Here is a 24417-nt window from a genome sequence, read left to right as displayed (position 1 = left end):
AGACGATTCGATCCATCAGGGCATCGTCTAAGTCTCGGAACTCACAGTGCATTGCGGCCTGTCAGAGGGTGGCGGTGTAGTTGTTAATTGACTCCCCTCTGCCTGGTTCCGGTGGTAGAACACTTGGCGGGCAGCAATCTTGGACAGCTTTGGCGCGTAGTGGTTGCGGAGCTTCTCTTGAATCGTGTCCCATGGCGCTGCCTGGACTGCTTGAGGTGCAACTAATGCTTGGGCCGTCTCAAACACCTTGGACCCACAGAAGCTGAGAAATAGGCCTCGCTTACACTCCTCTGACACTTCCGTCAGCTCGTTGGCTTGGAGGTAGCAGTCAAACCGAGCGAGGTAGGAGTCCCATGATTCAGAGGCTGGGGCAAACGGTGGTAGAGGCACGAGTGAAGCCATGGTTCCAATGCCAACGTGGAGGGCGATGGATGGAACACCGTGCTCTAGCCAGAACAGTCAGCTCTGAATTGTGATTTCGCTAGGTGTTTCAGCTTAGTGATTCAGCTCAGCTCAGAGGGTAGCCGCATCTGGCTGTGCTCTGATGTCTATCAATCCCATCCTCGTCGCCAGTGTTAAGTTGTGGGTGAACATATCAGACGACACAGCGATTCTTCAAACAGCTCTTGTTTATTCACAGGCCAGAACAGAACTGAACTGAACTGAAGGGTTCAGCCAGCCTGCTTATATAGAGCTCCACTACAACGCAACTGCAACACTTTCTGTAACTATTCAATCATTGAACGTCACTTTCAATCCCTTATTTGCATATGTGGACCTGAGTGAAAACTATCTACAGTATCCCCCTGCTGGCCCAGGGTGAGAACATCAGTACATAACAGGTACCCTCCCTGTGGAACGCCCTCCCATCAGATGTCAAGGAAATAAACAACTACCTGACTTTTAGAAGATATCTGAAAGCAGAGCAGAAGGTTTTTTTAATGTTTTATTGTGTTCTTATATCTGTTGGAAGCTGCCCAGAGCAGCTGGGGCAACCCAGTCTGATACACGGGGTCCACATAAAAAAGTTATAATTATTATCATTATTAGAGAGAAATGTAAACTGCTTAGAGGTGTTTTATGATGGTGCAGTGTAGAAACTTAACTAAACAAGCAAGCAAGCAAGCAAGCAAGCAAACAAACAAACAAACAAACAAACAAACAAACAAACAGAGAAATGTCAAGGAACAGGATTACAGCTGGGCAGCCCTATGCAAAGCTGGGGAGTACCATATTTTTTGCTCTATTGGACACACCGGACCACAGGACACACCTAGTTTTTAGAGGGGGAAATCAAGGAACAAAATATTATCCCCCCCCCAGCCCCAAAGAGCAGCGGACAGGCTGCGCGCTTCCTCTTTAGCCTTGAGCAGCATCTTTAGCCTTGCACAACGGGGTGGATCGTGCCCGCTGTCCACCAGGGCTGGACTAGACGACTCCTGGGGTTCCCTTCCAACCCTGCAATTCTGTGACCTCGGAAGGTGTTGGGGGTCTCCACCACTGGAGGCTTTTAAGCAGTGGTTGGGGGACCATCTGCCTGGCGTTCTTTAGCTGTGATTCCTACATTGTGTGGGGGCTGGGCTAGATGACCCTCGGGTGGTCCTCCCAACTCTATACAGTCCTACACTTCTGCAGCAGGAGATCCACAGCCACTTCATACAATGCCCACTCCCAATTTTCATTGGAGAGACATGTGGCTTCACTGTCTAGGTAGGTACCCCCCTACCTGCCACTCTTCCCTCACCCCACCTAAGCCGAGGGAATTCCTGCCCAGAGAAGCTCCCAGGTGAGGCAAGGGTTAAGATCCACCTCTGGTAAATGGCTCTGTATCCTCCCTCTTTCCCTTTTCTCTTCTTCTTCTATGCTAGTTCCTTCTCTTGTGTTTTGTTTAATCTGTTTTTATTGTATACTAAAATAAAAGCTGCAAAGTTTCCTTTTTTATACTATTCCCCCCCCCAAACTAAAACGTTAATCTAGATAAAAACACTGATCCAGAGGAAAATAAGGGGGTGGAGAAAGGACGAAAAAAGAAAAAGAGGTAGAAATAAAGAGATTTTTTAAAAGGTGGCTTCTTTAGCCTTGTGCAGCCTCCCCCGCGGCGCGCACGGCTAAAGAGGAAGCCCGGGCAGCGAGCAGGCTTCCTCTTTAGCCTTGCGCAGCCCCCCCCCCCCCCCGGCTGGAGAGATTGCGCAAGGCTTTTCTAGAGGAGGGAGAAGGGACTGCGTCAGTCCCTTCTCCCTCCTGGGGAAAAGCCCGCAAGAGCGCACGAAGCTTGTGTGTGGCTCTTGGGGGCTTTTCCTGCCTGCCTCCCCCTCTGCATTCGCTCCATAGGACGCACAGACTTTTCCCCCTTAGTTTTTAAGACAGAAAAACTGCGTCCTATGGTGCGAAAAATACGGTACATAACTGATCTTGTTCCCAGTGCCACTTACGTTGTAAGAATTGGGCATGGTAACAGCTTGCCCTGCAATGAAATGTACCTGGCATGGCTGCAAATTTGCAAGAACAAGGACGCTCCATGGTATCCACTTTTGATAACACTTTTTTGTTATCCTAAGTTGTTCTTTTTATTATTATGCATATGAGCCAATAAAATTGCACCACGTGCAAACTACAAGGAGGATGCATTTGCTGAGAACGGGGGCGACAAGGACAAGGAGGCAGCAGAACACCTTGAGCTTTCCCCCCCGCTTCTCTTTCCCCTTGTCAAGGTTGCTGAACTAAGCAACAGGACGGCATCATGCAGGCTTGGGGATTTGCCCAAGGCCAATTACTCTGGCAGATGTTTGTGCGTGTTGAGTGGAAGCTGGGTGTTTCTTGAAAACCAGCCCATAGAGGGCAGCATAACCCAGCACTAAGCATCAAAAGCACTTTGTGCGCTGATGATGAAGATTCTCTAGCCCATATGGGGACTCCTGCACGACAAACTCCCAAAGAAGAAGGTGGATCCAAACAGCACAGTTGCCTCTTTTCCATTTCTTTATAAAAGGCTCACGCTGTGCAATTTCGTTTTCATATTTGGCCCTTTAAGTTATATCTCAGGGCTACTACCGCGAGAAGCATTTTTAAGCCTGCCAGGCATTGCACAGAGTTATAAATGGGAGGCCTTGAGGGTAGAGAAGCTGCGCAGGCAGCTTCTACGATGCAGAGGGGATTGGTGTATTAGTGAGCCTCTGTGGTGGTTCTTAAGAAGGAAACCTCCACCTTCAGAGGCACTTTACCTAGGACTGCTGCTATGTGTTGACAAATAGCAATGGCTGTCCCTGTCTGACCTGCTTAGACAAAGGGTACTGGGTTTATTTTGACCTAAGCTGGCAAGCCAAGCCCTCTGCTACTGGTACCCCCCCCCCCACTTGATGTGGATAATCACCCCAGGGGATTGTGAGATTGTAAAAGATAAAGGTAGGTAAAGGACCCCTGGACTGTTAAGTCTAGTCAAAGGCAACTATGGGGTTGCAATGCTCATCTTGCGTTCAGGCTGAGGGAGCCGGCAATTGTCCACAGACAGATTTCTGGCTCGTGTGGCCAAACCACTTCTGGTGCAACAGAACCCCATGACGGAAACCAGAGTGCATGGGAATGCTGTTTACCTTCCCGCCGGAGCGGTACCTATGTATCTATTTGCACTTTGACGTGCTTTCGTACTGCTAGGTTGGCAGGAGCTGGGACAGAGCAACGGGAGCTCACCCCGTCATGGGGATTCAAACCGCCAACCTGATCGGCAAGCCCAAGAGGCTCTGTGGTTTAGACCACAGCACCACCTGCATCCCTTGTGAGGGTGTACATTGTTAGGGAGCCAAAGCCTCTAGTCTCAACCCCGATCTCCTTCTTTCCTGCTCCTTTAAAAAACACCATATAGTGGTACCTTGGGTTAAGAACTTAATTTTTTTCTGGAGCTCTGTTCTTAACCTGAAACTGTTCTTAACCTGAGGTACCACTTTAGCTAATGGGGCCTCCTGCTGCTGCCACACAATTTCTGTTCTCATCCTGAAGCAGAGTTCTTAACCCAGGTACTATTTCTGGGTTAGCAGAGTCTGTGACCTGAAGTGTCTATAACCTGAAACGTCTGTAACCCAAGGTACCACTGTAATTGTATTTGTTTCACTTTGGTTACAGGGTGTGTCCAGAGGCATGTATACATATAAATTAATGCATTCAAATTTTATGCCAGTTTGTGTTATGGGCCTTTTTAAAGTACCTCACGACACTTCTGAATCACCAAGCATTTGCAATTTGACCTTGTTGCTACCACATGCAAATCAAGCTGAGGTTTCAGTGAAATCTCATCTTGGGAGACCTTGGTGATATCTTGCTGGAAATCAGCACAGATGCTGGTGGCAGAAGGTCAGTGGGGGCAGGTGAGGTGCATCACCTTGGGAGCTTCTGCCACCCAAGGTGGCTCCTTCATCCCACCTCATGGTTGGGCTATGCCAGGCCTGCAGCTGAATCAAATAGACAGAAATCAGGCAGCAGGAAGTGGGTGAGTTCTTTTGAACTGCTTGTTAGGAATGCTGCAAACTAAAAACCCAACAATGGCATAAGCTGAGGCTGCCCTCTAAGGGCGAAGTCTTGAATGCACAGCACAGCGATGTCTCTTGCAACTTGCTTGTCAAAACTTTCTGTGCCTGTGAAACTATTTCCAAACCGAGGTCTTATCCATACCAACTTAAAAGCTGCCTTGTTTTTCATATATTTTGTGTGTGGATGAACCATATCACATTTCTATAAACTGGCTGATATGCTGGTTTTTGGGAAGGCAAAAATCCAGCTTCCTACTAGCAGGCAATAGCACAGATCTGATTTCATGGCAACTTGCCTGCCAGCCTGTATTTGCCAAATCTTGGTTTTGTGGTTAGCCCACTTTCCCCTGTCTCCCAACCCATCTGCAGCCATGTCCAAGCCACTAAACCTCAACCTTCCTTTCCTCCTTTCTTTTGTTGTCGTTGTCGCTGCTGTTCATTTCCAGTTGCAACTTTCCTTTCTGAGCCAATTTACCTGGGAGGCAGTTTCTTTGCACTAAACAGTGCTTACTTTTGAGTAGTAGGGCTTACCAGAGGTACAATTCTGATTGTTAAACCACTCTGAGAATTGTAGCTCTGTGAAGGGAAAAGGGGTCAAGCAGGTCAAAAACAAACAAATAGAAATTTTATTGGTTTTATTCATTTCCCAAAACAGACAATATGTTTTTTTGCAGTACAAAAACATACCTGGGGGAAACCCAGAGCTTCCCACCTATCACCACAGGCTCAGTGTCCCTGGCAAAGAAAGTGCCCTGGCCCTATTTTATGTCATGGACTGTGAAGGCAGCTAAAGGACTCTTTTCAGTGAAAGTAGACTTCCAGGACATTGGCCTACAATTGACAGGAAACGTGGAATGAAGGTGGGTCTAGTGGTCATGCGACCGCTTGGTACGGCAGCTGGAACATCCTGCCACATTGCAATGGCATTTTTCTACCAACCCACCCAGAATCAAACATCTGGGGGCAAATGGTGGCCACATCCACACTATGAGTTGAAAGCACCATGACACCACTTCAAACGGTTATGGCTCTCCCCCCCCCAAAAAAAGAAAAAAGAATTCTGGGAGCTGTAGTTTTTTAACGGCACTGAGAGTTATTAGGAGACCCCTGTTCCTCTCATAGAGCTGCACTTCCTAGAGAGGCTTAACCATCCCTCTTCACAGGGAACTCTAGAAATTGTTGCTCTGTGAGTTGAATAGAGGTTTTCTAACAATTCTCAGCACCTGTTTTAAATTTATGTTGTCAATGTGACCTGTTTCTGGGATCCCTCCTTGTGGCTGCCATCAGAACCAGAGTAGCCAGTGCTGCCTGTCCTGATGTTGTTGAACTACAAGTTCCATCACTGGCTAAGCTGTTTGCGGCTGGTGGGAATTAAGAGTCTATCAACATCTGGAGTGCATTGTGTTGCCTGCCTTTCCATTAGAACAGTGTTTCCCGAACTTGGGTCTCCAGCTGCTTTTGGACTACAATTCCCACCATCCCATGCTAGCTAAGGATGGTGGGAGTTGTAATGCAAAAACTGCTGGAGAACCAAGTTTGGGAAACTGCATTAGAAGGATGAAACAACTCCACTTCCATTCTTCAACTGAGATGACTTAGGGCAAAGGAAGAGTGTTCTTGCTCCCCCACCCTGGGCCCAAAGAGGCTGTTATCTTTCAGAGCATAGGCCAGGGCTGAAGAATTGGTGTCCTCTAGATGTTATGGGGAACCTGTAGCTCTCTGGCATGGGCAGTAGCTGGGGATGATGGGAATTGCTGTCTAGCAACATCTGGAGAGCTGGACATTCCCCCTCCCAGGTGTTCAGTGGGACAAGGCTATGGACATCTTGCTGTATCCCATTATAGAACCACAGAACTGTAGAGTTGGAAGGGACAACAAGGATCATCTAGTCCAACCCCCTGCAATGCAGGAATCTTTTGCCCAACCAAAGGTTTGAACCCATGAGATTAAGAGCCTCAGGCTCTACCAGTTGAGTTATCTTCTAACAACAACAACAACAACAACATTCTGAAATAATATATATATATATTTAAAGCCACTTTTCTCTTTTGGAAGTAAACAAATTCGATGCCATAAAACTTATAGCAGGAGCTTCAGGGAAAGTTCCTTTGTAACTCAGGTTGCCTGAGGGTTTAAAGAATGGCATTTTTGAAGAAAACTAGAAAACAAGTGCTGACTCACTTGTGCAACATCCTTAAGAAAAATGACCCTCTCCAGAGACACTCACAAATTAGAGATTCAGGAGAGAATGGGGATAAAGATGGATGAATGGAAGAGCCTCTTGAGAAGATCACAGCCATTACTAGCTCAATACAAGATCAGGCAGAACAGAAGCATCCTGAAAGTCAGGTCTTTGGGCTGGCCTGCCAGCCACTCCGGGCTTTCTGAGACTAACTAAGGCCACAAAGCACAGAATATGGCACTAGGCACAGGACCCAGCTTCTGAAGTGTCGCATTTGAAAAACAAACTCCAAACACCAAGCTGCTAGCCTATATTGCTGGGACTGTAACAATATGCTTAAAGGTGTGGAAGAAACACCAGCTGAAATCCCCCAAAGCCAAAGAGTTGGCTGGATCTTTAGCAACTGCATGAGGGGTGGAGAGCACCTGGCTTATCCATCAAGAAGAAAATCTGATCATCATCATCATTATTTTGCAAGAGGATAAAAACAATAAATTATGCAAAATACAGTAAAATAAAAAGTGCACATCACTCAGGTTTCTGTGTTGCCAAATTTGGAATGCCTGGATGCAGAAATACAGATATAGATCTGATGTATCATACACATAGTTCCAGGAACAGGAATACAGAAACAATAGCTAATTGTCAAAAAACTAATCTATTTGGGATTACATCCCACTGACTTCAACAATGCTTTCTTCTAGGTAAGGCACTTGTGTGATACTGAATCACCTTCGAGCATTATGGAAGTGTATTCCTATCACAAAGCCTCTTAGGATGGGCAAGGCTGCTGCCCTTACGTTTTCAGTGGAGGATTAAGACTCCGGGGAGGATTTCTGCAGGGTCGTTACAGGAATGGATCATGATGGGTTAGGGAATGGAGCCCACTCCTAGCAAGATCTATGTGACAGCCTCCCCTGGGAACAGGGACTAAACTCTGGAACTTCTTCCAGCTCTCCCCATGCATAGCATGGACCAGTTTTAGCACCAGCTAAGGGGTCAGGAGACATGCTGTCTTCCTCACTATATCTAGCAACTGGGCAGGTCAATAGGGCAGTACATGTTAGCGACGAAGAACCTGCCTCCACGCTCCGTTGACTTGCTGTCCATTGATCTATCACAATATACAGTTCTCAGAATAAATAATATGGCTTCCATTATATAAAAAAAACACCCCGTTCACACAAACCCAAAAAACCCACTCTCTCTGCTGCACATGAGTGCCAATTGCCTCCCAACGGGCCACTTCACTCTGGCTTGTGTACGTAGGCATCCACAGTCGGGATTTCGATGTCTTTCTCCTTCTCTGTGTCAACCATGTTGCGGTATCTTTCTCCACGATTGCGCTCTAGGGCGGGACCCCAGTTGGGCTGGGGCTTGCAGCAGAAAGTAATGCGCTAGAAGGGGGAGAACCAGAAAGGGGGAATGAAGGCTCAGTCTAGAGGTGTCATCCTAGTAGCAGACACAAGAGGCCTGGCGCAATCCTCTGCTGCAAGGTGTGTAGGTGAAAGCCTCTGGTTTAGATAGCTCTTCCAAACAGATTAGGTCAGTAGTATGGAACCTCAGGTTTGTGGGGGAATGAATGTGGCTCCTCTCCCCAGGCCTTTCTATCTAGCCCCTGGGATTCTCCCCAGACCATGCCCCTTCTTCTCAGACCACATCCCTCACCACTCCTGCTCCATGCCCTTATGAGAAGTGTCCATAAGTTTCTAGTCCTTAACGTTATGAAGAATGACTGGAAGGTACATGGCCTGTGTCAATATGTGACACGAAAACTCAGGACCCCAAGGGACAGGAATCTGAGCAGCCGCCATGCAAGGCTTCAGAGGCACCATATTCCCAAGAGCTAACACAAAATCTGATGTCGCTCCACGTCTGGCTTCATGTTAGGCTTCAACAATTGGGGGAGGGGCCAGCTCCCTCAAAAAAGAAAAAGAAAAAGATTGGGGGGGGGGCAAAGAGCCTTGGACCCCCTGGAGCTGTTGCCTATGCAAGGTTTCTTGGCCAGCAAGTCTTTGCGGAAAGTAGAAAGCTTATAAACCAATGCTTTAGATTGCTTAGCAAAATTGTCCTAGCATTCATGGGAATTTACATATGCATTATTATTTGCTATTGTTTCAGCTCTGGCTGAACTCAGTGCCTCTGGGTGCCTCCAGGCTGATGTTTTACTGTGGGTGTATTCTGCAACATTTTCTTAACATAATTAAAGTGCAGTAATAGCTGGTTTTATCTGCTTTAGTTTGGTCTGTGAAGTTTCTCCAATGCTACCACATTATTGATGTCTGGAGGGGCTACAGCAGAACAAAAGCAGGGCACCCGCCTGCCAGAACATTTGTGGTATGAAAAGTTAAGGAATTTCAACCGGAAGTTACAGGGTATGCACTGATGGGAAATGAAGCTGCCCCAAAATCTTTACAGGCACAAACAGTATCAGGATTGCGTCTAACCACTTCAATAGCATTGTGATCACAAATCATCATGAATGCACAATTAAAGGAAGGGACCCAGAGAAGGGCGACTATCCCACCAGAGCAGAGTTCATGATGCCTCAAAGCACTCACCTGCCACAAGCTCCCCTTTGCTTTTGATATCTTGTAAATGGCAATGATGGGAATCCAGATCAGGCAGAACATGATCATGCACCAACCAACAGCAGCTCCCCAAACTGGGTATTCCACAGAGCCAAATGTTGGGCGCTCAAATGTGACCAAAGACCAAATCAAAATTGCCTGTTTGAAAAAAAAGTTAGAGGAACAGGAGAGTCAAACTTAGACCAGCCAAGACTAAGCTGCATGTGCAGCATTGAACAAGACCTGATCAGACATGTTTTAGGCCCAGCATTCAAGACTTGGTTTCCTAACCTCAAAATCTGGCCAAAAGGGAAAGCCAGGATCTGAGACTGAACCACAGCTGTAGAGCTGGTGGCCCCTGGTAATGTCATGAGGTGGGCCTGGAGATGGACACTAATTGGAAGAGGGGAGCAGAGGAGGGCACCCCCCCCCAAGTGTTTGTGCTATCATTTGCAGCCAGCTCCTGCCAGACTGAAGCCTGCGCTGTCTTCTTACGATATATTTTTTTTTATTAAAGGCACTCTTGCTCACCTGGAGATTCAAGCTCTCCACCTGACACCTGAAGAGGCACCAGGCAAACCTGGAGACTTCAGAGCAGACCTAGATGTCTGGCAACTGCACCAGGGAGAGAAGTTCACCTTGGCTTGTTTTCACACTGCATTTGAACATGGCTGAGCATGGCCCCATCCTTCACTATTCATGCTTAATGTTTGCAGAGTGCCAAGGAGAGTCAAGGTCATTGTCTTCAGTGGTGCAGCCAAGCCTAAAATCAATGTGGCTTGTTTTCTTCTGTGTACCTAAGAACCATTCCAAGATAACGCATGCCCCCCCCCCCCAAGAGAGGCATCTCATGGGAGTGCTGGGGTGAGGGAAATATTTTGCTCCCTCTAGCCCAGGAACTTATCCAGTCAGCCAGGATATTTCTGGGCAGCCCACAAAAAGACTACAAAGACCTCCAATATTATACGTCATGGCATTAACAAGGAGTGGGAGCAAGTAGTATTAAGCTCCTCCCTGTGCTTCTGCTGGTGAGCCAGATTCTTCAGGATTTGGGTGTGCAATGCAGTTTCCTGCAGGGGGCGGGGCGGACATCTCACACATCCAAAGCATTCCTAGATGTGCATGTGAGTTTAATCCTGCTTTCTGCAGGAATCAACCATGCAAGGTGCTGATCCAGCCATGCTGCCACCTGCCCAATACCTGACACCATATATGATGTCAGTTATGGAGATGAGGGACTTGGATTTGGGAAAATATGGGGAAGCTTGGCTGGGGGAAAAATGACCCACAGAGGTTCCCTGTAAGCCCAGCTCTACCTCCCCCCAGCCTCAGAGCTACTGAAATCTCTTGCTAAAAGTTGGCTACTTACGAGGAGGAGGAAAGGTGTGATGAAAAACCAGCAGACTCTCCACCACAGCCAGAACAACCAGCTTTTCTTCCCAATCATCATCTCAGTGTCTTCGATAAATCGGTTTCCACCTGTGCAAAGGGGACACAAACCGCTGGGTTAGTTCTGTGTTTGTGAAGAGTCAGCTTTCTTTTACTCCCCTTGGGATGGTCTGCAGACTGTCCTCAATTGCAGGTGTGTGGCACTGAGGTTTCTGCCTTGGAGTGACTGAAAAACTGCTGCTAAAGTGTTTTAAGATGGGGAGAGATGTTAACAGACAGAGAAGGCACAGGACTGGAGTGATTGAGTGGATTCCAGAATCTAATCCAAGATGTGACCGGCTTGGATCAGATCCTATGACTCCATGCTAGAGTCCTGCGATTCCTCCCCACCCCTTCCCTGCCTACCTCACAGGGTCGTTGTGAGGATAAAATGGGGAAGGGAAGGAGCATGTATGCACCTTCAGTTCTGTGGAGGGAAGATGGGATGCAAATGTAATGACGAGGATGAGGATGCCAAGAATTAAACCTGGGACCTTCTGCATGCAAAGCAAGTGTTCTGCCACAGAGCCCCTTCTCACAGGCATAGTGGTTAGAGTGCTGGACTTGCACCTGGGAGACCAGGGTCTCATGAAACCCCTGGGTGACCTTGGGGGCCAGTTGCTGCCTCTCAGCCTAGTCTACCTCATAGAATTGTTGTAGGGATTAGATGACAAGGGGTTCTTTCTGTGTGAAATAAACAAGCTGAAGGTTCCTGATGTTTGGGTTATACCCTCAGAGAGCTGAGTACAGCTGGCTTAAACCGGTTCTCTTATCTCTTTCTGTCAAGGTTGTGCTGACTATGATAATCAGCCAGAAGGAGCCTGGGTTTAGCTGTCTCTTTTTATCTCTTTTCCTTCTGGTGTGGTGTTTTGTACATAGTATGCTTAGTATTAAGGTTTAGTCTTATTATAAGTTATTGTAAGTTTAAGTTAAGTCTGCTGCAACTGGATTTCTTATGGACAGGGCCAGTCCTGAATATATTGGATTTTTAACCGTTATGCTCATTTGCCTTCAGTAGCAGTAAAACTCTTCTGGATAAAATATAATTGCCTCTGGTCTATTTTGGGGGGAATCCTGCAATGTGTTGAAGTTTTTATTCTGCTAACTATACTTTGGAGTTCTGCTCTGGATCAATATTGAGTAGAATTTCATGACGGAACCATGTACACCACCTTGAGCTCCTTGGAGGAAAAAAAAGGGATATAAAAGCAACAAACAAACAAACAAACAAACAAACAAACAAAGCTGCTAATTCAATCTTACAATTATGGGTGTCACTGGGTCTAGCCATTTGACCAGGGCAAGGTAGCATATAAAGCAATGCATTTGGGAGATTGAATTATCAAAATTTAAGTTAGATGTTAAATGTTGATCACTGGCAGAGGAAGAGGGGGTGGGGGGAGCACACTGCCCCCAGCACCATGATCCCGGTGGGGTGCCATGCCCCCTGGATGCACGTCACGCCCCTGCGGGCAGCGCACCACCCCCAGGACACACGCCGGTCTGCCCCCACCTGCTCTCTGCCCCCCCATGCCAGAGCAAGAAGCTCCATCACTGAGGCCCCCTGGATGCACGTCACGCCCCTGCGGTTGATGAAGCCTTCCTAATCATGAAGTTGCTGTTGTTGCTTTGGAACTGGGGAGTGTTTGGTGAGGTTAGTGTTTTATTAGGGGCTGGGTGACACAGCATTCATCATTTACCATAAATCCAGCAGATCCCCACCAGCTCCAGGACAGCTGCAAAAAGGATCCCCCAGCCAGCACAGAAATGGTCCACCAGGTTGACCCAGTAGATCCCTGCCTGCAGAAACAGGATGAAAGGCAGCAGAAAAGTTAGTTCCATTCCACACAGATCTCTCTCAAGTCTCTCTAGATCAGGGATGGACAAGTCTGTCAATTTTTGTTTCCTCTGTTTCTCAAGAACTCTCAAGTTCAGTTCACATTTTTGCAGCATTAAGAAAATGCAGCAATTTCTCATTTAAATCTTCATGAAAATTTATCAGCATTTTAGTGTGGTTTTTTCCTAATATACACGTTTATTGTATGCAGTTTTGCCTAATATACACATTTTTGCAAAGCCGTTTCCTCCACTGTAATGCATTTTAGTGTTATTTTCAACAGCATATGCATTTAAATTGGATGCAATTTTTGTACCCAGTACTTGGCTGGAGAACTGCATTGCAAATTTCGGAGGAAGATGAATTTGGGAGCATGGGTGTGTTTCAGTTTGTATACTGTTTTGGAAATCCAGTGGGTTTATCTTTAAACCCAAACTTTAAATTAATTTCTCCCCCATTCCTTCTTCTGAGTGTCACTACTTCCAGGAGGGACTGAATCACATCTCAGAAATATAGGCTCACATGGTTAAAAGGGCACTCTCTTGCCCTTGCACAACAAATCCTCTTATTCCTATTCTTCCTTTTAAAAAGACTTTTTGCAGCTAGGGAAGTGACAGGAATTGCACTGAGAAGTGCAGGATGCACAAATCATTAGCAGGAACACGCACAGCCAACCAGGATGATCACTCAATAATGATGGGAATAGGGCATCAGGTGGGCCATGATTCAAAGCAGTATCACACCACTTAAAACAATCATGACTTTCTCTAAAGAATCCTTAGAAGTGTAGTTTGCCATGGGTGCTGAGTGTTGTTAAGGAGATCCTTATTCTCCTCACAGAGCAACATCTCCCAAAGCTCCCTGGGTAGAGGGAACGAGTGTGCTAAACCACTCGGGGAGTTATAGTTTTGAGGAGGGTATAGGGGTTCTCTTAACAACTCTCAGCACCATCACTGTTTAAAGCACTACCACAGTTCTTTAAATGCATAGTGGAGATGGAGCCACAGTCTGACCAGTGTGTAAGCTTCATGCACATAAACCAGGGTGCATGCTCAATAGGACAGTCATCTGGAAAAGGCTATAGTGATTCCCACCCCCCTTTCTCCCTGAGATGAGAGATTCACAAATTCTATCCTCCTGGGGTCCCATGCCTCAAGGGAGAAGGTGGGCCCATGGAGACTTTGCTCCTTCCTACCTGCGTGACACAGACAAGCCCAAGCAGGAATAGCACGGTGCACAGGCCCAAGGTCACTGGGATCCTCATTTTCTTCATAAGTTTGGGGTAAACATCTTGGATGGTGGTTGTAAGGGTCTCTGCAGGATAAGGTGGGCATGGTGAGCATTAGTACTACTGATTTATTTTGTCATTTCAAGCTGCACTATACACACTATACATTTAAAGTGTGCAACTTCCCCACCAAAGAATAATGGAAACTGTTGTTTCTCAAGGGTATGAGGAACTGGATCCCTAGAACTACAGTTCCCAGGGTTCTTTGGGGGACGCCATGTGCTTTAAATGTGCAGAAGTTTGCCAATCTAACATGCATTGCAAATAATTCATTTCCGCAGAAGGGTTTGCAGAGTTTAAGGGACTGTAATCCTAGGAAGACAGTTCAGAGTGGCAACCTGATGAAATAAAATTTAATACAATCTCTGCTGACTGATTAATCAAGGGTTCATTTGAGGAGGTTTGAAATGTTAATAAATTATTAACTAAAGAGTGCAATCCTAAGCATATGACTTTTCTGTTCAGGCCAGGCTACCCAGACATGGAATTTTGTTGTATATATTGCTTGCTAATCTTATCATGTCTATTTGTTTATAAAGTCTGTTGATTTTATTGCTATTTCCCCATCATACTAGGTTTAAAAGCAATACATAAATGAACACCTATGAACAGGCTTGTGCAGAGTTTGTCTGAGGCCTGGGGCTGGAATCTTGCTAGAATAAAATTATAAACTTAAACAAAAAAGGAGCCAGTCCTTGGCGGAGGCCCCTCCCCCCCCCAGCCAGCTTAGCTTTCATCTTTGCATCAGGAAACCAGCTGCGCGAATCAAGGCTGGAGATTAGCACGAAGGTCACAGGGAAGAGTGGCTGAGATAGGAACAGCTTGTTTTGTAGCATGACTCACCTACAGTAGCAAACTGGGAATCGAGCCCCAGGAGCAGGAGCATGAAGAAGAACAAGAAAGACCAGAGGGGGGCGACGGGGAGCTTCGAAAGGGCCTCTGGATAGGCAACAAAGGCCAGATCAAACCCTGTAACAGAAGAGAAACAATTGTGGGATGAGAAGGCAACAGGAAGTGGTTTCTTGCAGTGTCTCAATGGAGGCCTCTGATGCTGTGGATCAAGGAAGAGCAGCAGGGAGGCTGCAATCTCCAGCCTAGTTTCATCAAAATCAGCTCTCATTCCGTTCATTCTGCTGCAATTCTGCATCTGCTAAAATCTACCTTGTTCATCTTGCTATTTGCCATGGCCAAAACTAATGCAATTAATTACATAATCATGCATTTGATTTCAATGGAGGAAAACAGCATATTTATTCAATGCTTATGGACTAAAAACCCCTCACAATGATAGCGAATGCCACTCATATTTGCTTGTGGGATTTCTGTTTCTGGCCTTGGAATATATGAATTGATGGGATTTTTTCTGCTTCCGGTTTCAATAAAATGCTCCAATTTCCCTACCAACACATATCCCAAGAGCAGCACAACCCCCGGACGCCCACAGCCTGTTACAGCAAAAGTAGGTGCCCCAGCAGGCTCTGGCTGCAGATGACCAAGTATCCTCCAGCTGTGCTGCCCAGTGGTTGGAGGGCACCAGTTTTGGCAAGGCTGCTGTAAGATCACCAGCAGAGCCTTGCTGCATCAGAGCAGCTGGGCTGGCACAGAAGAACATTTGGCCACCTAAGGTGAAGGAGAAGGTGGTGTCTCCCCCACATGTCAGGGGGGCAGCATCCTCTGTAGCACCTGTTTTCAACCTTTTTGATCCCGCAGCTCCCTTGACCAACTACATTCTTTCTGTGGCTCCCCTGTGGGGTCAGGAGCTCAGTTATGTTCCCCCCCTGCCTGCAGAGCTGGCAGCCCCTCACCCTTTTTCAAACACCCTCCCTGGTGGAGTGCTCCCTCAGCCTCCTCTCCCCTCCCCTTGGGAGTCCTCTGGGCAGCTGCCCCCACCCTTGCAAAGAGAGGTGCCTCCTCACATGGCCCCACAGGGGCCTGGGAAGAAGACATTCCTAGCCTTTGTGGCCCAATGGAGACTGACCAAAGGTGAACATGAGGCCAGCACTTTACCTTGGGAGGCAGCAGTGGCGGCAGCAGGTGCTGCGAGGCCTGCATGGCGGAAGGGCTCCCCTATCACACAGGGCACTCAGCTCCCAGGCAGGCCTTGCACACAGTGAGCACAAGAAAGGCCAGTGTAATGGCTGTCTGCCTGCCCAGCCTCCCATTTGTCTGTCCATTTCCCAACAGCAAGGGCTGCTGGGCTGGCTGTCTGGGCTCCCTTGCCCACTTGCTTGCTTGCTTGCTTGCTTGCTTGCTTGCTTGCTTACTCCAAGGCTGCCTGAGCTCCTGGCAACCGGCACCCCATGACCAGTCCCAGAGACACCATTTGCCTGCGAAGCTTATAGCCAGGGCTGCTGCAACAAACAGCTGGGCAAGCCTTTGGGAGGCTTGAGAGAGAGTGTCAGAGGAGGGAGGGAAGGAAAGAGGGACAGAAGCCAGGGTTGCCCGCGGCACCCCTGACTATCCTTCAAGGCGCCCTAGAGTGCCACGACACACAGGTTAAAAACCACTGGGCGACCTTATAGGGTATGGGGCAGGGCACAGGGCACACAAACCTGTGCTCGCTCCCCATCCTTCTGTACCCTCAGCTCTCTCTCTGCCTCATGGTAAGGCTAGGATCCAATTTGTCACAGTTCTAAGAAAGCTCAGGAGAATTAATGGAAGGATCTTTTTTATTTTGCTTCTCCCAGCTTTTTTGCTTTTTCTGTCTTAGATTCTCTACATTCTTGAAGCAATTGGTGTACTTTCTTGGTGTACAGAGGCATGTAAATGTGCCAGTGTTTCATCATTTTTTTATGTCTGTGTTCCTAATCAACACATTTTTTGTATATTATTTTGACTGCAAACATTTCTGCAAGTCACTTCCCAGATCTGGGGAGGGCAGGAAACAAATAAATAAATACCTAATGGAATGCATTTTTGTATGTCATTTCCATGAATGCTTTCATTTCTTAGGCATGCTTTTCTCTGAAATAAGCATTTTTGTAAACATTGGTTGGTAGGAGAGCTGCATTGCCAAATTTGGAGCAGTGCAAATTTTGATGGCTGGCTGGCTGTGCTCTGCTTCTCATATACTTCTCGAAAGTGCAAACTTGATAGATCCCACTTTAAATGCAAACTGCATAGAATTTCTCCCCCACCCCTACACACTGCTGCTCTATAAGACCCAAGAGTGCCACATTTGAATGTCCATTTTCTCTCCCCACATTCCAGGTCAGGACTGCAGGCAAATACACACAGGCTCCATGGCTTCAACACCAGCCAGCCTTTCCCCCACCCAACCTTTCCTGCTCAGTATCTAGTGTGATGAAAAGCCATGGAGAACCCCAAAGTTGGCACACTATCATTGTGATATTTTATTTATCATTAAATCATTTGATTCTTAAAATTAGGCCCGATTCATCCTTTCCCCAAATAACCGAGGGCAGCAAACCACTAACTTAATAATTCCAGTACAACACAGACTGGGAAAAATCCCTGTTTAAAAGAGGAAGGTGTTCAGTTGGCACTGGAAAAAACATCAGAGGAAGTGTCTGTCTAATATTTAATGGGAGAGAGTTACGTAGGATAGGTACCACAACACAAAAGACCTGATTTCTTTGTTGTGTGGAAGAAATCTCCAGATAAGGAGGCAGTAATTGACTAGGGTGAGATAATCTTTCAGGTTCCCTGGTCACAAGCCACACAGGGCTTTATGCACTTAAGCCAGCACCTGTAACTTGGCTGTTAACTGCTAATTAATTGGCAGCCAGTAGCAATTAGGCCAGCACTTTGGTTGAGCAAATAAAAGTATTGCTGTAATTTGGATTAAAAAAGAAGATTCTGAGCTACAGGAGGACAGCGTCTTGAGCCTCCCACCCTTATTACTTATTACTTATAGTCCTCCTTGTCAAGGAGCCACTGCAGGACAAATGCATTTGGTGCATATTCACCCAGGCATGAACTATGAACACATCATACATTAAAGCACAGAGAATCTTGAGAACAGAGCTGCAATTCCCCGCACCCTTAACAAACTGCAGTTTCCAGGATTCGGGGGGTGGGCGGGGGGAAGTGTCGCATGATTTAAATGTCCCTTAAAAGTACCCAGCCATAGATGGATCTAAACAGTATTTCTCCAGTCTACCTGAATCGACGACTTCTGAGACTTTCTTGCCTGCCTCGTGTGCCATGTGCCCCAAGATGGAGAAAATCGCAAAACCAGCAAAGACGCTTGTGAGGCAGTTTATCACGCAGACAAAAATGGCATCCGAATAGCAGTTGTTGTTGAATTTGTTGTATGAGGAGAGGGCGACCAACCCTCCCCACGCAACAGACAGAGAGAAAAAAATCTGCGTGGCAGCATCTTTCCAGACCTTGAGAAAGACAGATGGAGGTGGGGGTAGACAATATAGATATTATTGCATCACAGTCCCTGCAATGTAATAGGCATGTGTGTCACAAAGGCTGTTGTACACAGGTATAGGCTGGGGTAGCCAACATAAGAACACAAGAGATTGCTGGGTCAGGCCCAAGGGGGCCCATCTAGTCCAACATCCTCTTCTGAAAGTGGAGGAAACATCTCTGAGGAACAAGGGGAAGTTTAGGTGTGTGGCCTGATTCTGTTCATATTTATTTTTTAAAATATAATGTCCCTGCTCTCTTCATCCAGCAATGTTAGACAACAGGAAGTTTTTGCAATGATGCCTGCCATGTTCAGACTGGGAAATGATGCATTTTTAATGCCACACTGGAACTCATACTTTGGGGGGGGGGCAGAGGGGAGGTATGCAGGAATTCCCACTTTGCCTGTTATCAGTAGTGTGGAAAGAGGATAACAGGGACTTGATCCCTCTTAGGAACATCATAGGAAGCTCCTTTATATAATGTCAGACCATTGGTCCATCTAGCCCAGTTATGGAGATGTTAAGAGGTCATGACTCCCCAAGGTTTCAAGGAGAGGACATCCCAGCCCTGGAAAGTCCGTTGGGGATTGAACCTGGGGCCTTCTAAATGCAAAGCACTTGCTCTACCATGCACCAATGACCTTTCTCTTAAAAGGTAAAGCTTCTCATGGTTGAAGATAAAGAGCTGATTTAATGGTACATAAGAAGCTAGGACTAATCTACACAGGTGAGTTATACTGTTAAAAATGTGTTATAAAAGTGTGAGGGCACTGTAGAGCAGCGATCTGTCACCAGTGGGAAATTGCCCTGAGAGCAATATTTTTGTAGCATTTTTATATCGTTCTCCTGATCAGTGTAGATCCAGCCCTAGAGTCAGACCCCTGGGCATATCTAGCTCAGTATTGTCACTCTACACTGATGGGCAGCAGCCTTCCAAGTTTTCAGGCAGGGGACATTCCCAGACAGTGCTCTAACACTGACCCTTCTGTGGCCCTTCTGTGCTGTTATCTGATATCTGACAGAAGCCGTGCTCAGCCAAATTCCACCACATGCCAGGACACACTCACCTCTGCCTCTGTGAGCTTGGTGAAATTAGACTGCTTTCCAATGTAGAACTCAATGCCCTCCAGAGCACCGTCTAGAGTGGCACCTCGGACCAGCAATATCACAAGGACAACGTAGGGGAAGATTGCTGTGAAGTAAACAATCTGTGATGACGAGAAAAGAAATGAAAGAATGATCAAGATTTTGGATTTGGGAGGAGGATGTAGAAGGTGGAGTCAGGGTGGGACCGAGTATTAAATGGAGGATTTCACTAGATCTGGAGCAGGGAGCCAATTGCAGCCAATGAGATGGATGCCTTGTGTCCCTCAGCACCCACAGGTCATTCTGACAGATGGGCAGAGATGCCCACCCATCAATCACTCAATGATACAATAATGATAATGATAATATCATTATGTTGGATATTATAATATGTTGGAAAAGAGGAGACTGAGAGGAGATATAATAGCCATCTTCAAATACCTTAAGGGCTGTCATATGGAGGAGGAAATATGCCTGTTTTCTCCTGCTCTGGAGGGTAGGACTCGAACCAATGGCTTCAAGTTACAAGAAAAGAGACTCTGACTAAACATATGGAAAAACTTTCTGACAGTAAGAGCTGTTTGGCAGTGGAACACACTCCCACAAGAGGTGGGGGACTCTCCTTCCTTGGAGGTTTTTAAGCAGAGATTGGGTGGCCACCTGTCATGGATGCTTGAGCTGAGATGCATGCATTGCAGGGGGTTGGACTAGATGACCCTTGGGGTCCCTTCCAACTCTACAATACTATGATTCTATTAAGTAAGTAAGTAAGTAAGTAAGTAAGTAAGTAAGTAAGTAGTGTCTCAGAGCTATTTAATATAAAATCAGTGCTTTTTTAAAAAAAGATGGTATGCACCAGTAGGCTGTACTGCCACCTCTCCCCCCGCCCCCATGCTACAAATTCATGTGACCCTTTTATCACCGCCAAGTGCCTGATTATTGTAAAAAGGTGGTGCCAGGGCAGAGGCGCTTTGGCACAATCCTTTTGTGATTGTCAGGCAAGTTCCTGGAAGGCACTTTGCTGTTCGTAAAAGGATTGCGCCAAAGCACTTCTAGGATGCAGGAGGCAAAGGTGCGAGGGGGGAGGGAGTGGGCAGGTGGGTGGGCAAGTGGGGTCCAGCATGGTGGCGGGGTGTGTGTGTGCGCAAACAGGCAAAAAGCAGCAGGGTGGGAGAGATGGGGGGGCATGGTGCGTACTGGCACCATTTTCCCTAGAAATAAAGCACTGTGCATTACATACATACAGTTGTTAAGTAATATGTGCAATGATTGCCTATAGAAAATATTTCTTGAAAATAATTATAATTGTAAAAGCTGCTCCTTCTATATACATGCACAGCAGCTGATCTGCAGCCTCCCTCTCCTCTGCTGCAATTGTGAGCAGTCGTGCAGGTTCTCTGGAATGCATGAGTGTGTGAGTGACTGTGTGCACGAGTGAGGACACTCCCATAGGTGATACCCCACAGGAGCCTCAGCTCTTGTCCTTGGGATCACCTCCAGATGAGCAACATAGATAAGAGCAACCCACAGCTTCCTGCCAAACTTGTCCTTCTATGCTGGCCCTGCAGAATTGCTTAGGAGAACCCAAATGCCGTGCCAAACTAGACTCCTCTGCCACGGTAACTGCTAATTTTAGTGGAATCACCCTGCCGATGCTTCTCAGTGACTGGAGAAGGAAAGGGAGTCGGCTCCTGAGCTTAGCAGTGCTTAGAATAATCATTGCACTCTCAGGATGTCATCACTGAGCCGCCAGGCTGGTTCTGCTCTCACAAACAGAAGCCCTCGCATTGCTTCACCATCACCACTTGCCAGAATCCCTATGCAGATGGATAACCCTCTAAATCTCTCTCTCTTGCCACCCTGAATTTAAAACACCATGATACTGACTTAAACAGTCGTGGTTTCCCCTAAAGAATTCTGGGAGTTGTAGTCTGTTAAGGGTGCTGAGAACTGTTGCCCCCACCTTATTGCCCCCACAGAGCTACAGTTCCCAGAGTTCCCTGTGAAGAGGGATTGACTGTTAAACCACTCTGAAAATTGCCACCGTACCCTTAAACTACAGCTCCCAGGATTCTTTGAGGGAAGAAGCCAGGGAGGTTTAAAGTGCTTTAAATGCATGGTGTGAAGGCGAACTCTCTTCCAACTCAAGGGAGTTCTGAGCTATGTTGCACAACCTCTTCTCAAGGGGGATTTTTATTCTGTAGATAGGCATGAAACAAGCCTGAACATCCCACATTGGAACAAGGGGACAATTATGCCATTGCGGCTGACTGGAAAGAAATGCAGGCTCTCATAAGCTCATGTATCTGTGAGCACAAGTCTAGGCAGTGGCTGCTGGTACTCTTGCTTTGGTGCCCAAAGGTGCTTGAACTATCCAAAGTTATTCTGGATTTTCTAGAGTGGGCCTGACCACTGCTGCATAGGAAGCTGCTGTAAACCAAGTCAGACAACTCGTCTGCCTAACTCAGTAACGTCTACATCTAGATAGCTCAGATGGTTACAGCATGATGCTGATGATTCCAAGATTGCAGGTTCGATCCCCGTATGGGACAGTTGCATATTCCTGCATTGCAGGGGTTTCGACTAGATGGCCCTTAGGGTCCCTTCCAACTCTACAATTCAACAATTCTATGGTTCTTTGATGGTCACAGCTCTCGAGGGTTTCAGGGACGGTTCCCTACCAGCCCTACCTGACATTGGGGATTGAACTTGGAACCTTCTGCATGCAAGGCAGACCCTCTACCATGGACCTATGACCCTCCCCTTGAAAACAGTGCCTCACTCTAAATAAAGGGCTGGACTTAGGAAACTGCTTTGTCCATCAACTTCAGTACAGTATGCACTTGACAAGCAGTTGCTCTCCAGGGTTTGAACAAAACAAAATTCCTTCCAGTAGCACCTTAAAGACCAACTAAGTTAGTTCTTGGTATGAGCTTTCGTGTGCATGCACACTTCTTCAGATACACTGAAACAGAAGTTTCCAGACCCTTCTATATAGTGAGAAGGTGGGGAGGGGTATTACTCAGAAGGGTGGTGGGAATGGGTGATTGGCAAATAGCTGTGATGAGCCTGTTGAAAAATGGCTTTGTCATGTATAATGAGTTTGGTGAATTTACTACAAAGGAATTTCAGAAATAGACTGGTAAGAGAAGCTGCTGAATTGCAACTTATCACCAAACTTAAAACCATGGAGACACCTGGTCTGAACAAAGACCTTGGATTCTTATCTCATTATACATGACAAAGCCATTTTTCACCTTCTCACCCCTTGCTTTTTCCTGTAAGACCTATTGCAGTCGTTAAGAGTGGTCAACAGGCTCATCACAGCTATTTGCCCCTCCCCACCTTCTCACTGAAGAAGTGTGCATGCACACGAAAGCTCATACCAAGAACTAACTTAGTTGGTCTTTAAGGTGCTACTGGAAGGAATTTTGTTTTGTTTTGACTATGGCAGACCAACACGGCTACCTATCTGTAACTGGATCCAGGGTTTGAGACAGGGAGTTCATCTGAGTGTTTTCCTTTCAATGTGTTTGCATCCCATTGGAGTACAGGCTTGATCAAAGAGAGGGAGAGCAGATCTGGTGGACTGATTATGACCTTTCCTCACGCAAAGGAGGCAGGCACTGCAGCTGGTAGCCCAACGTGTCTGGGTTAAGCCTACCTTTCCCGAAGACTTGATTCCTTTAAACAAGGCCACTGCCACAATCAGCCAGGAAAGGAGAAGGCAGAGGGCGAGGTACCACACAACCTCCCCGGTCTCGTCTAAGCCACTTGAACGCTGAAGGACCTTGTTGCTGGGGGGAGACAAGGGAAGCATCAGCAAAGACATCACTTAGAACGGAGTGTTGTAGCCAGCTGTGCAAAATGAGGTGTTCTAAAGGAGGCATCTGTGTAGCCTCCAAAAGGGGCTCCTACATCCTGCAGACCCCAGTTTGGCTTAGGAACTTAGGAACAGGGATGGGAGAATGGCCTAAGAAAATGTTACAGGCCAGACAAAGGGGTTTAGACGCTATTTGGTTTTGATTCAAGATTTCCCCTGGCAACAAATACTAGCTTAATCTTGACTTGGTCATACACCACGTCTGCATGTCTGAACCAGATCTAGCTTGCCAGGGTTTCATCCTGGCCCTGGGCACTGATTTTTTTGCCTCTGGGTTTTGAGCTTGGAGAACTGATCTTGTGAAGTCCCACCACCAGCTTGCAAGGTTTCCCAAACAATATTGGCAATGTCACATTTCTCAAAGCAAACCAGGATCCATGTCTCTCTTCTGGAGGCTGTACCATGTTGTTTCACTAACAACATAGCTTTTATTACTCATATCACTCATCGGGCAAATGCGCCGCAACCCATAATGATTAGTGCACAAAAGAAGCAGGGCAGGTGACACACCTGCAAATTAGTTGTGTTCAGGTGTCATTGCCACTCTCCAATGCCTGCCCCTTTCTGGTTGTATACACCTGAACAAAGGGGTCACCTAGGTAGATGCTTAATGATCAATGAGTTTTGGGTGGGAGACAAAACTGCCTAACATTTCAGGATCTTCTCTCCTGTGTTGTTAAACTGCTTCAGGATAGGTAGTGATTGGGGTTTTTTTTGGGGGGGGGGTGTTGCAAAAAGGTTGATGATAGAGGTGGATGGACAAAGGTCAGCTTGGATATGGAAGAACCCTGTTGCTCATGTTTGTGGCCTTGGGCAAGTTTCTCAGTTCCCCACCTGCAAAATGGGGGTCAGCAGAGTCTTACCTCACAATGCCATTGTTTTAAAGGTCATAGATAGTTGCCTATGGCTGTATGCAAACCAGACCTTTAAAGCACATTCTTCCCCACAAAGAAACCTGGGAATGGTAGATTACCCCTCACCAAACTAAGGTTCCCAGAACCGATAACAAACTACAGAACCCAGGATTCTTTTTGGGGTGGTGTGCTCTGAATGTGCTTTAAAAATCTGGTGTGCACTAGAGTTTGGCTAAGTGAGACCACTGGCCTATTTAGCTCAATGCTGTCTATACCTTCTTTCTCCACTTGCTGCCCATCATCCCTGGCCATTGACGAGAGTCATGGTCTAAAACATCCAGATGGTACAAGGTTGGGCGAATGCTGGTCTACACTGACTAGGCATTT

General features: G+C 46.8%; 1 protein-coding gene across 2 annotated transcripts in view; it reads right to left on the bottom strand.

Moving 5' to 3' along the window:
- Positions 1–5123: 5123 nt before the first annotated feature.
- Positions 5124–24417, bottom strand: part of SLC6A14 (solute carrier family 6 member 14) — a 55364-nt gene continuing 36070 nt past the window's right edge. For both annotated transcript variants that reach the window (XM_083722888.1, XM_083722889.1), the window contains exons 6-14: positions 22958–23090; positions 19275–19415; positions 17949–18177; positions 14669–14794; positions 13733–13851; positions 12401–12500; positions 10642–10751; positions 9264–9431; positions 5124–8099 (exon numbers count right to left, since the gene is read on the bottom strand). In XM_083722888.1, coding sequence (XP_083579014.1) covers positions 7950–8099; positions 9264–9431; positions 10642–10751; positions 12401–12500; positions 13733–13851; positions 14669–14794; positions 17949–18177; positions 19275–19415; positions 22958–23090 — 1276 coding nt within the window. In that variant the 3' untranslated portion in view covers positions 5124–7949. The remainder of the gene's footprint in view (positions 8100–9263; positions 9432–10641; positions 10752–12400; positions 12501–13732; positions 13852–14668; positions 14795–17948; positions 18178–19274; positions 19416–22957; positions 23091–24417) is intronic.

Source organism: Podarcis gaigeae, assembly GCF_964106915.1.
Source record: "Podarcis gaigeae genome assembly, chromosome: Z".
Taxonomy (NCBI): Eukaryota; Metazoa; Chordata; class Lepidosauria; order Squamata; family Lacertidae; genus Podarcis; species Podarcis gaigeae.
This window is presented reverse-complemented; position numbering and strand designations above follow the sequence as displayed.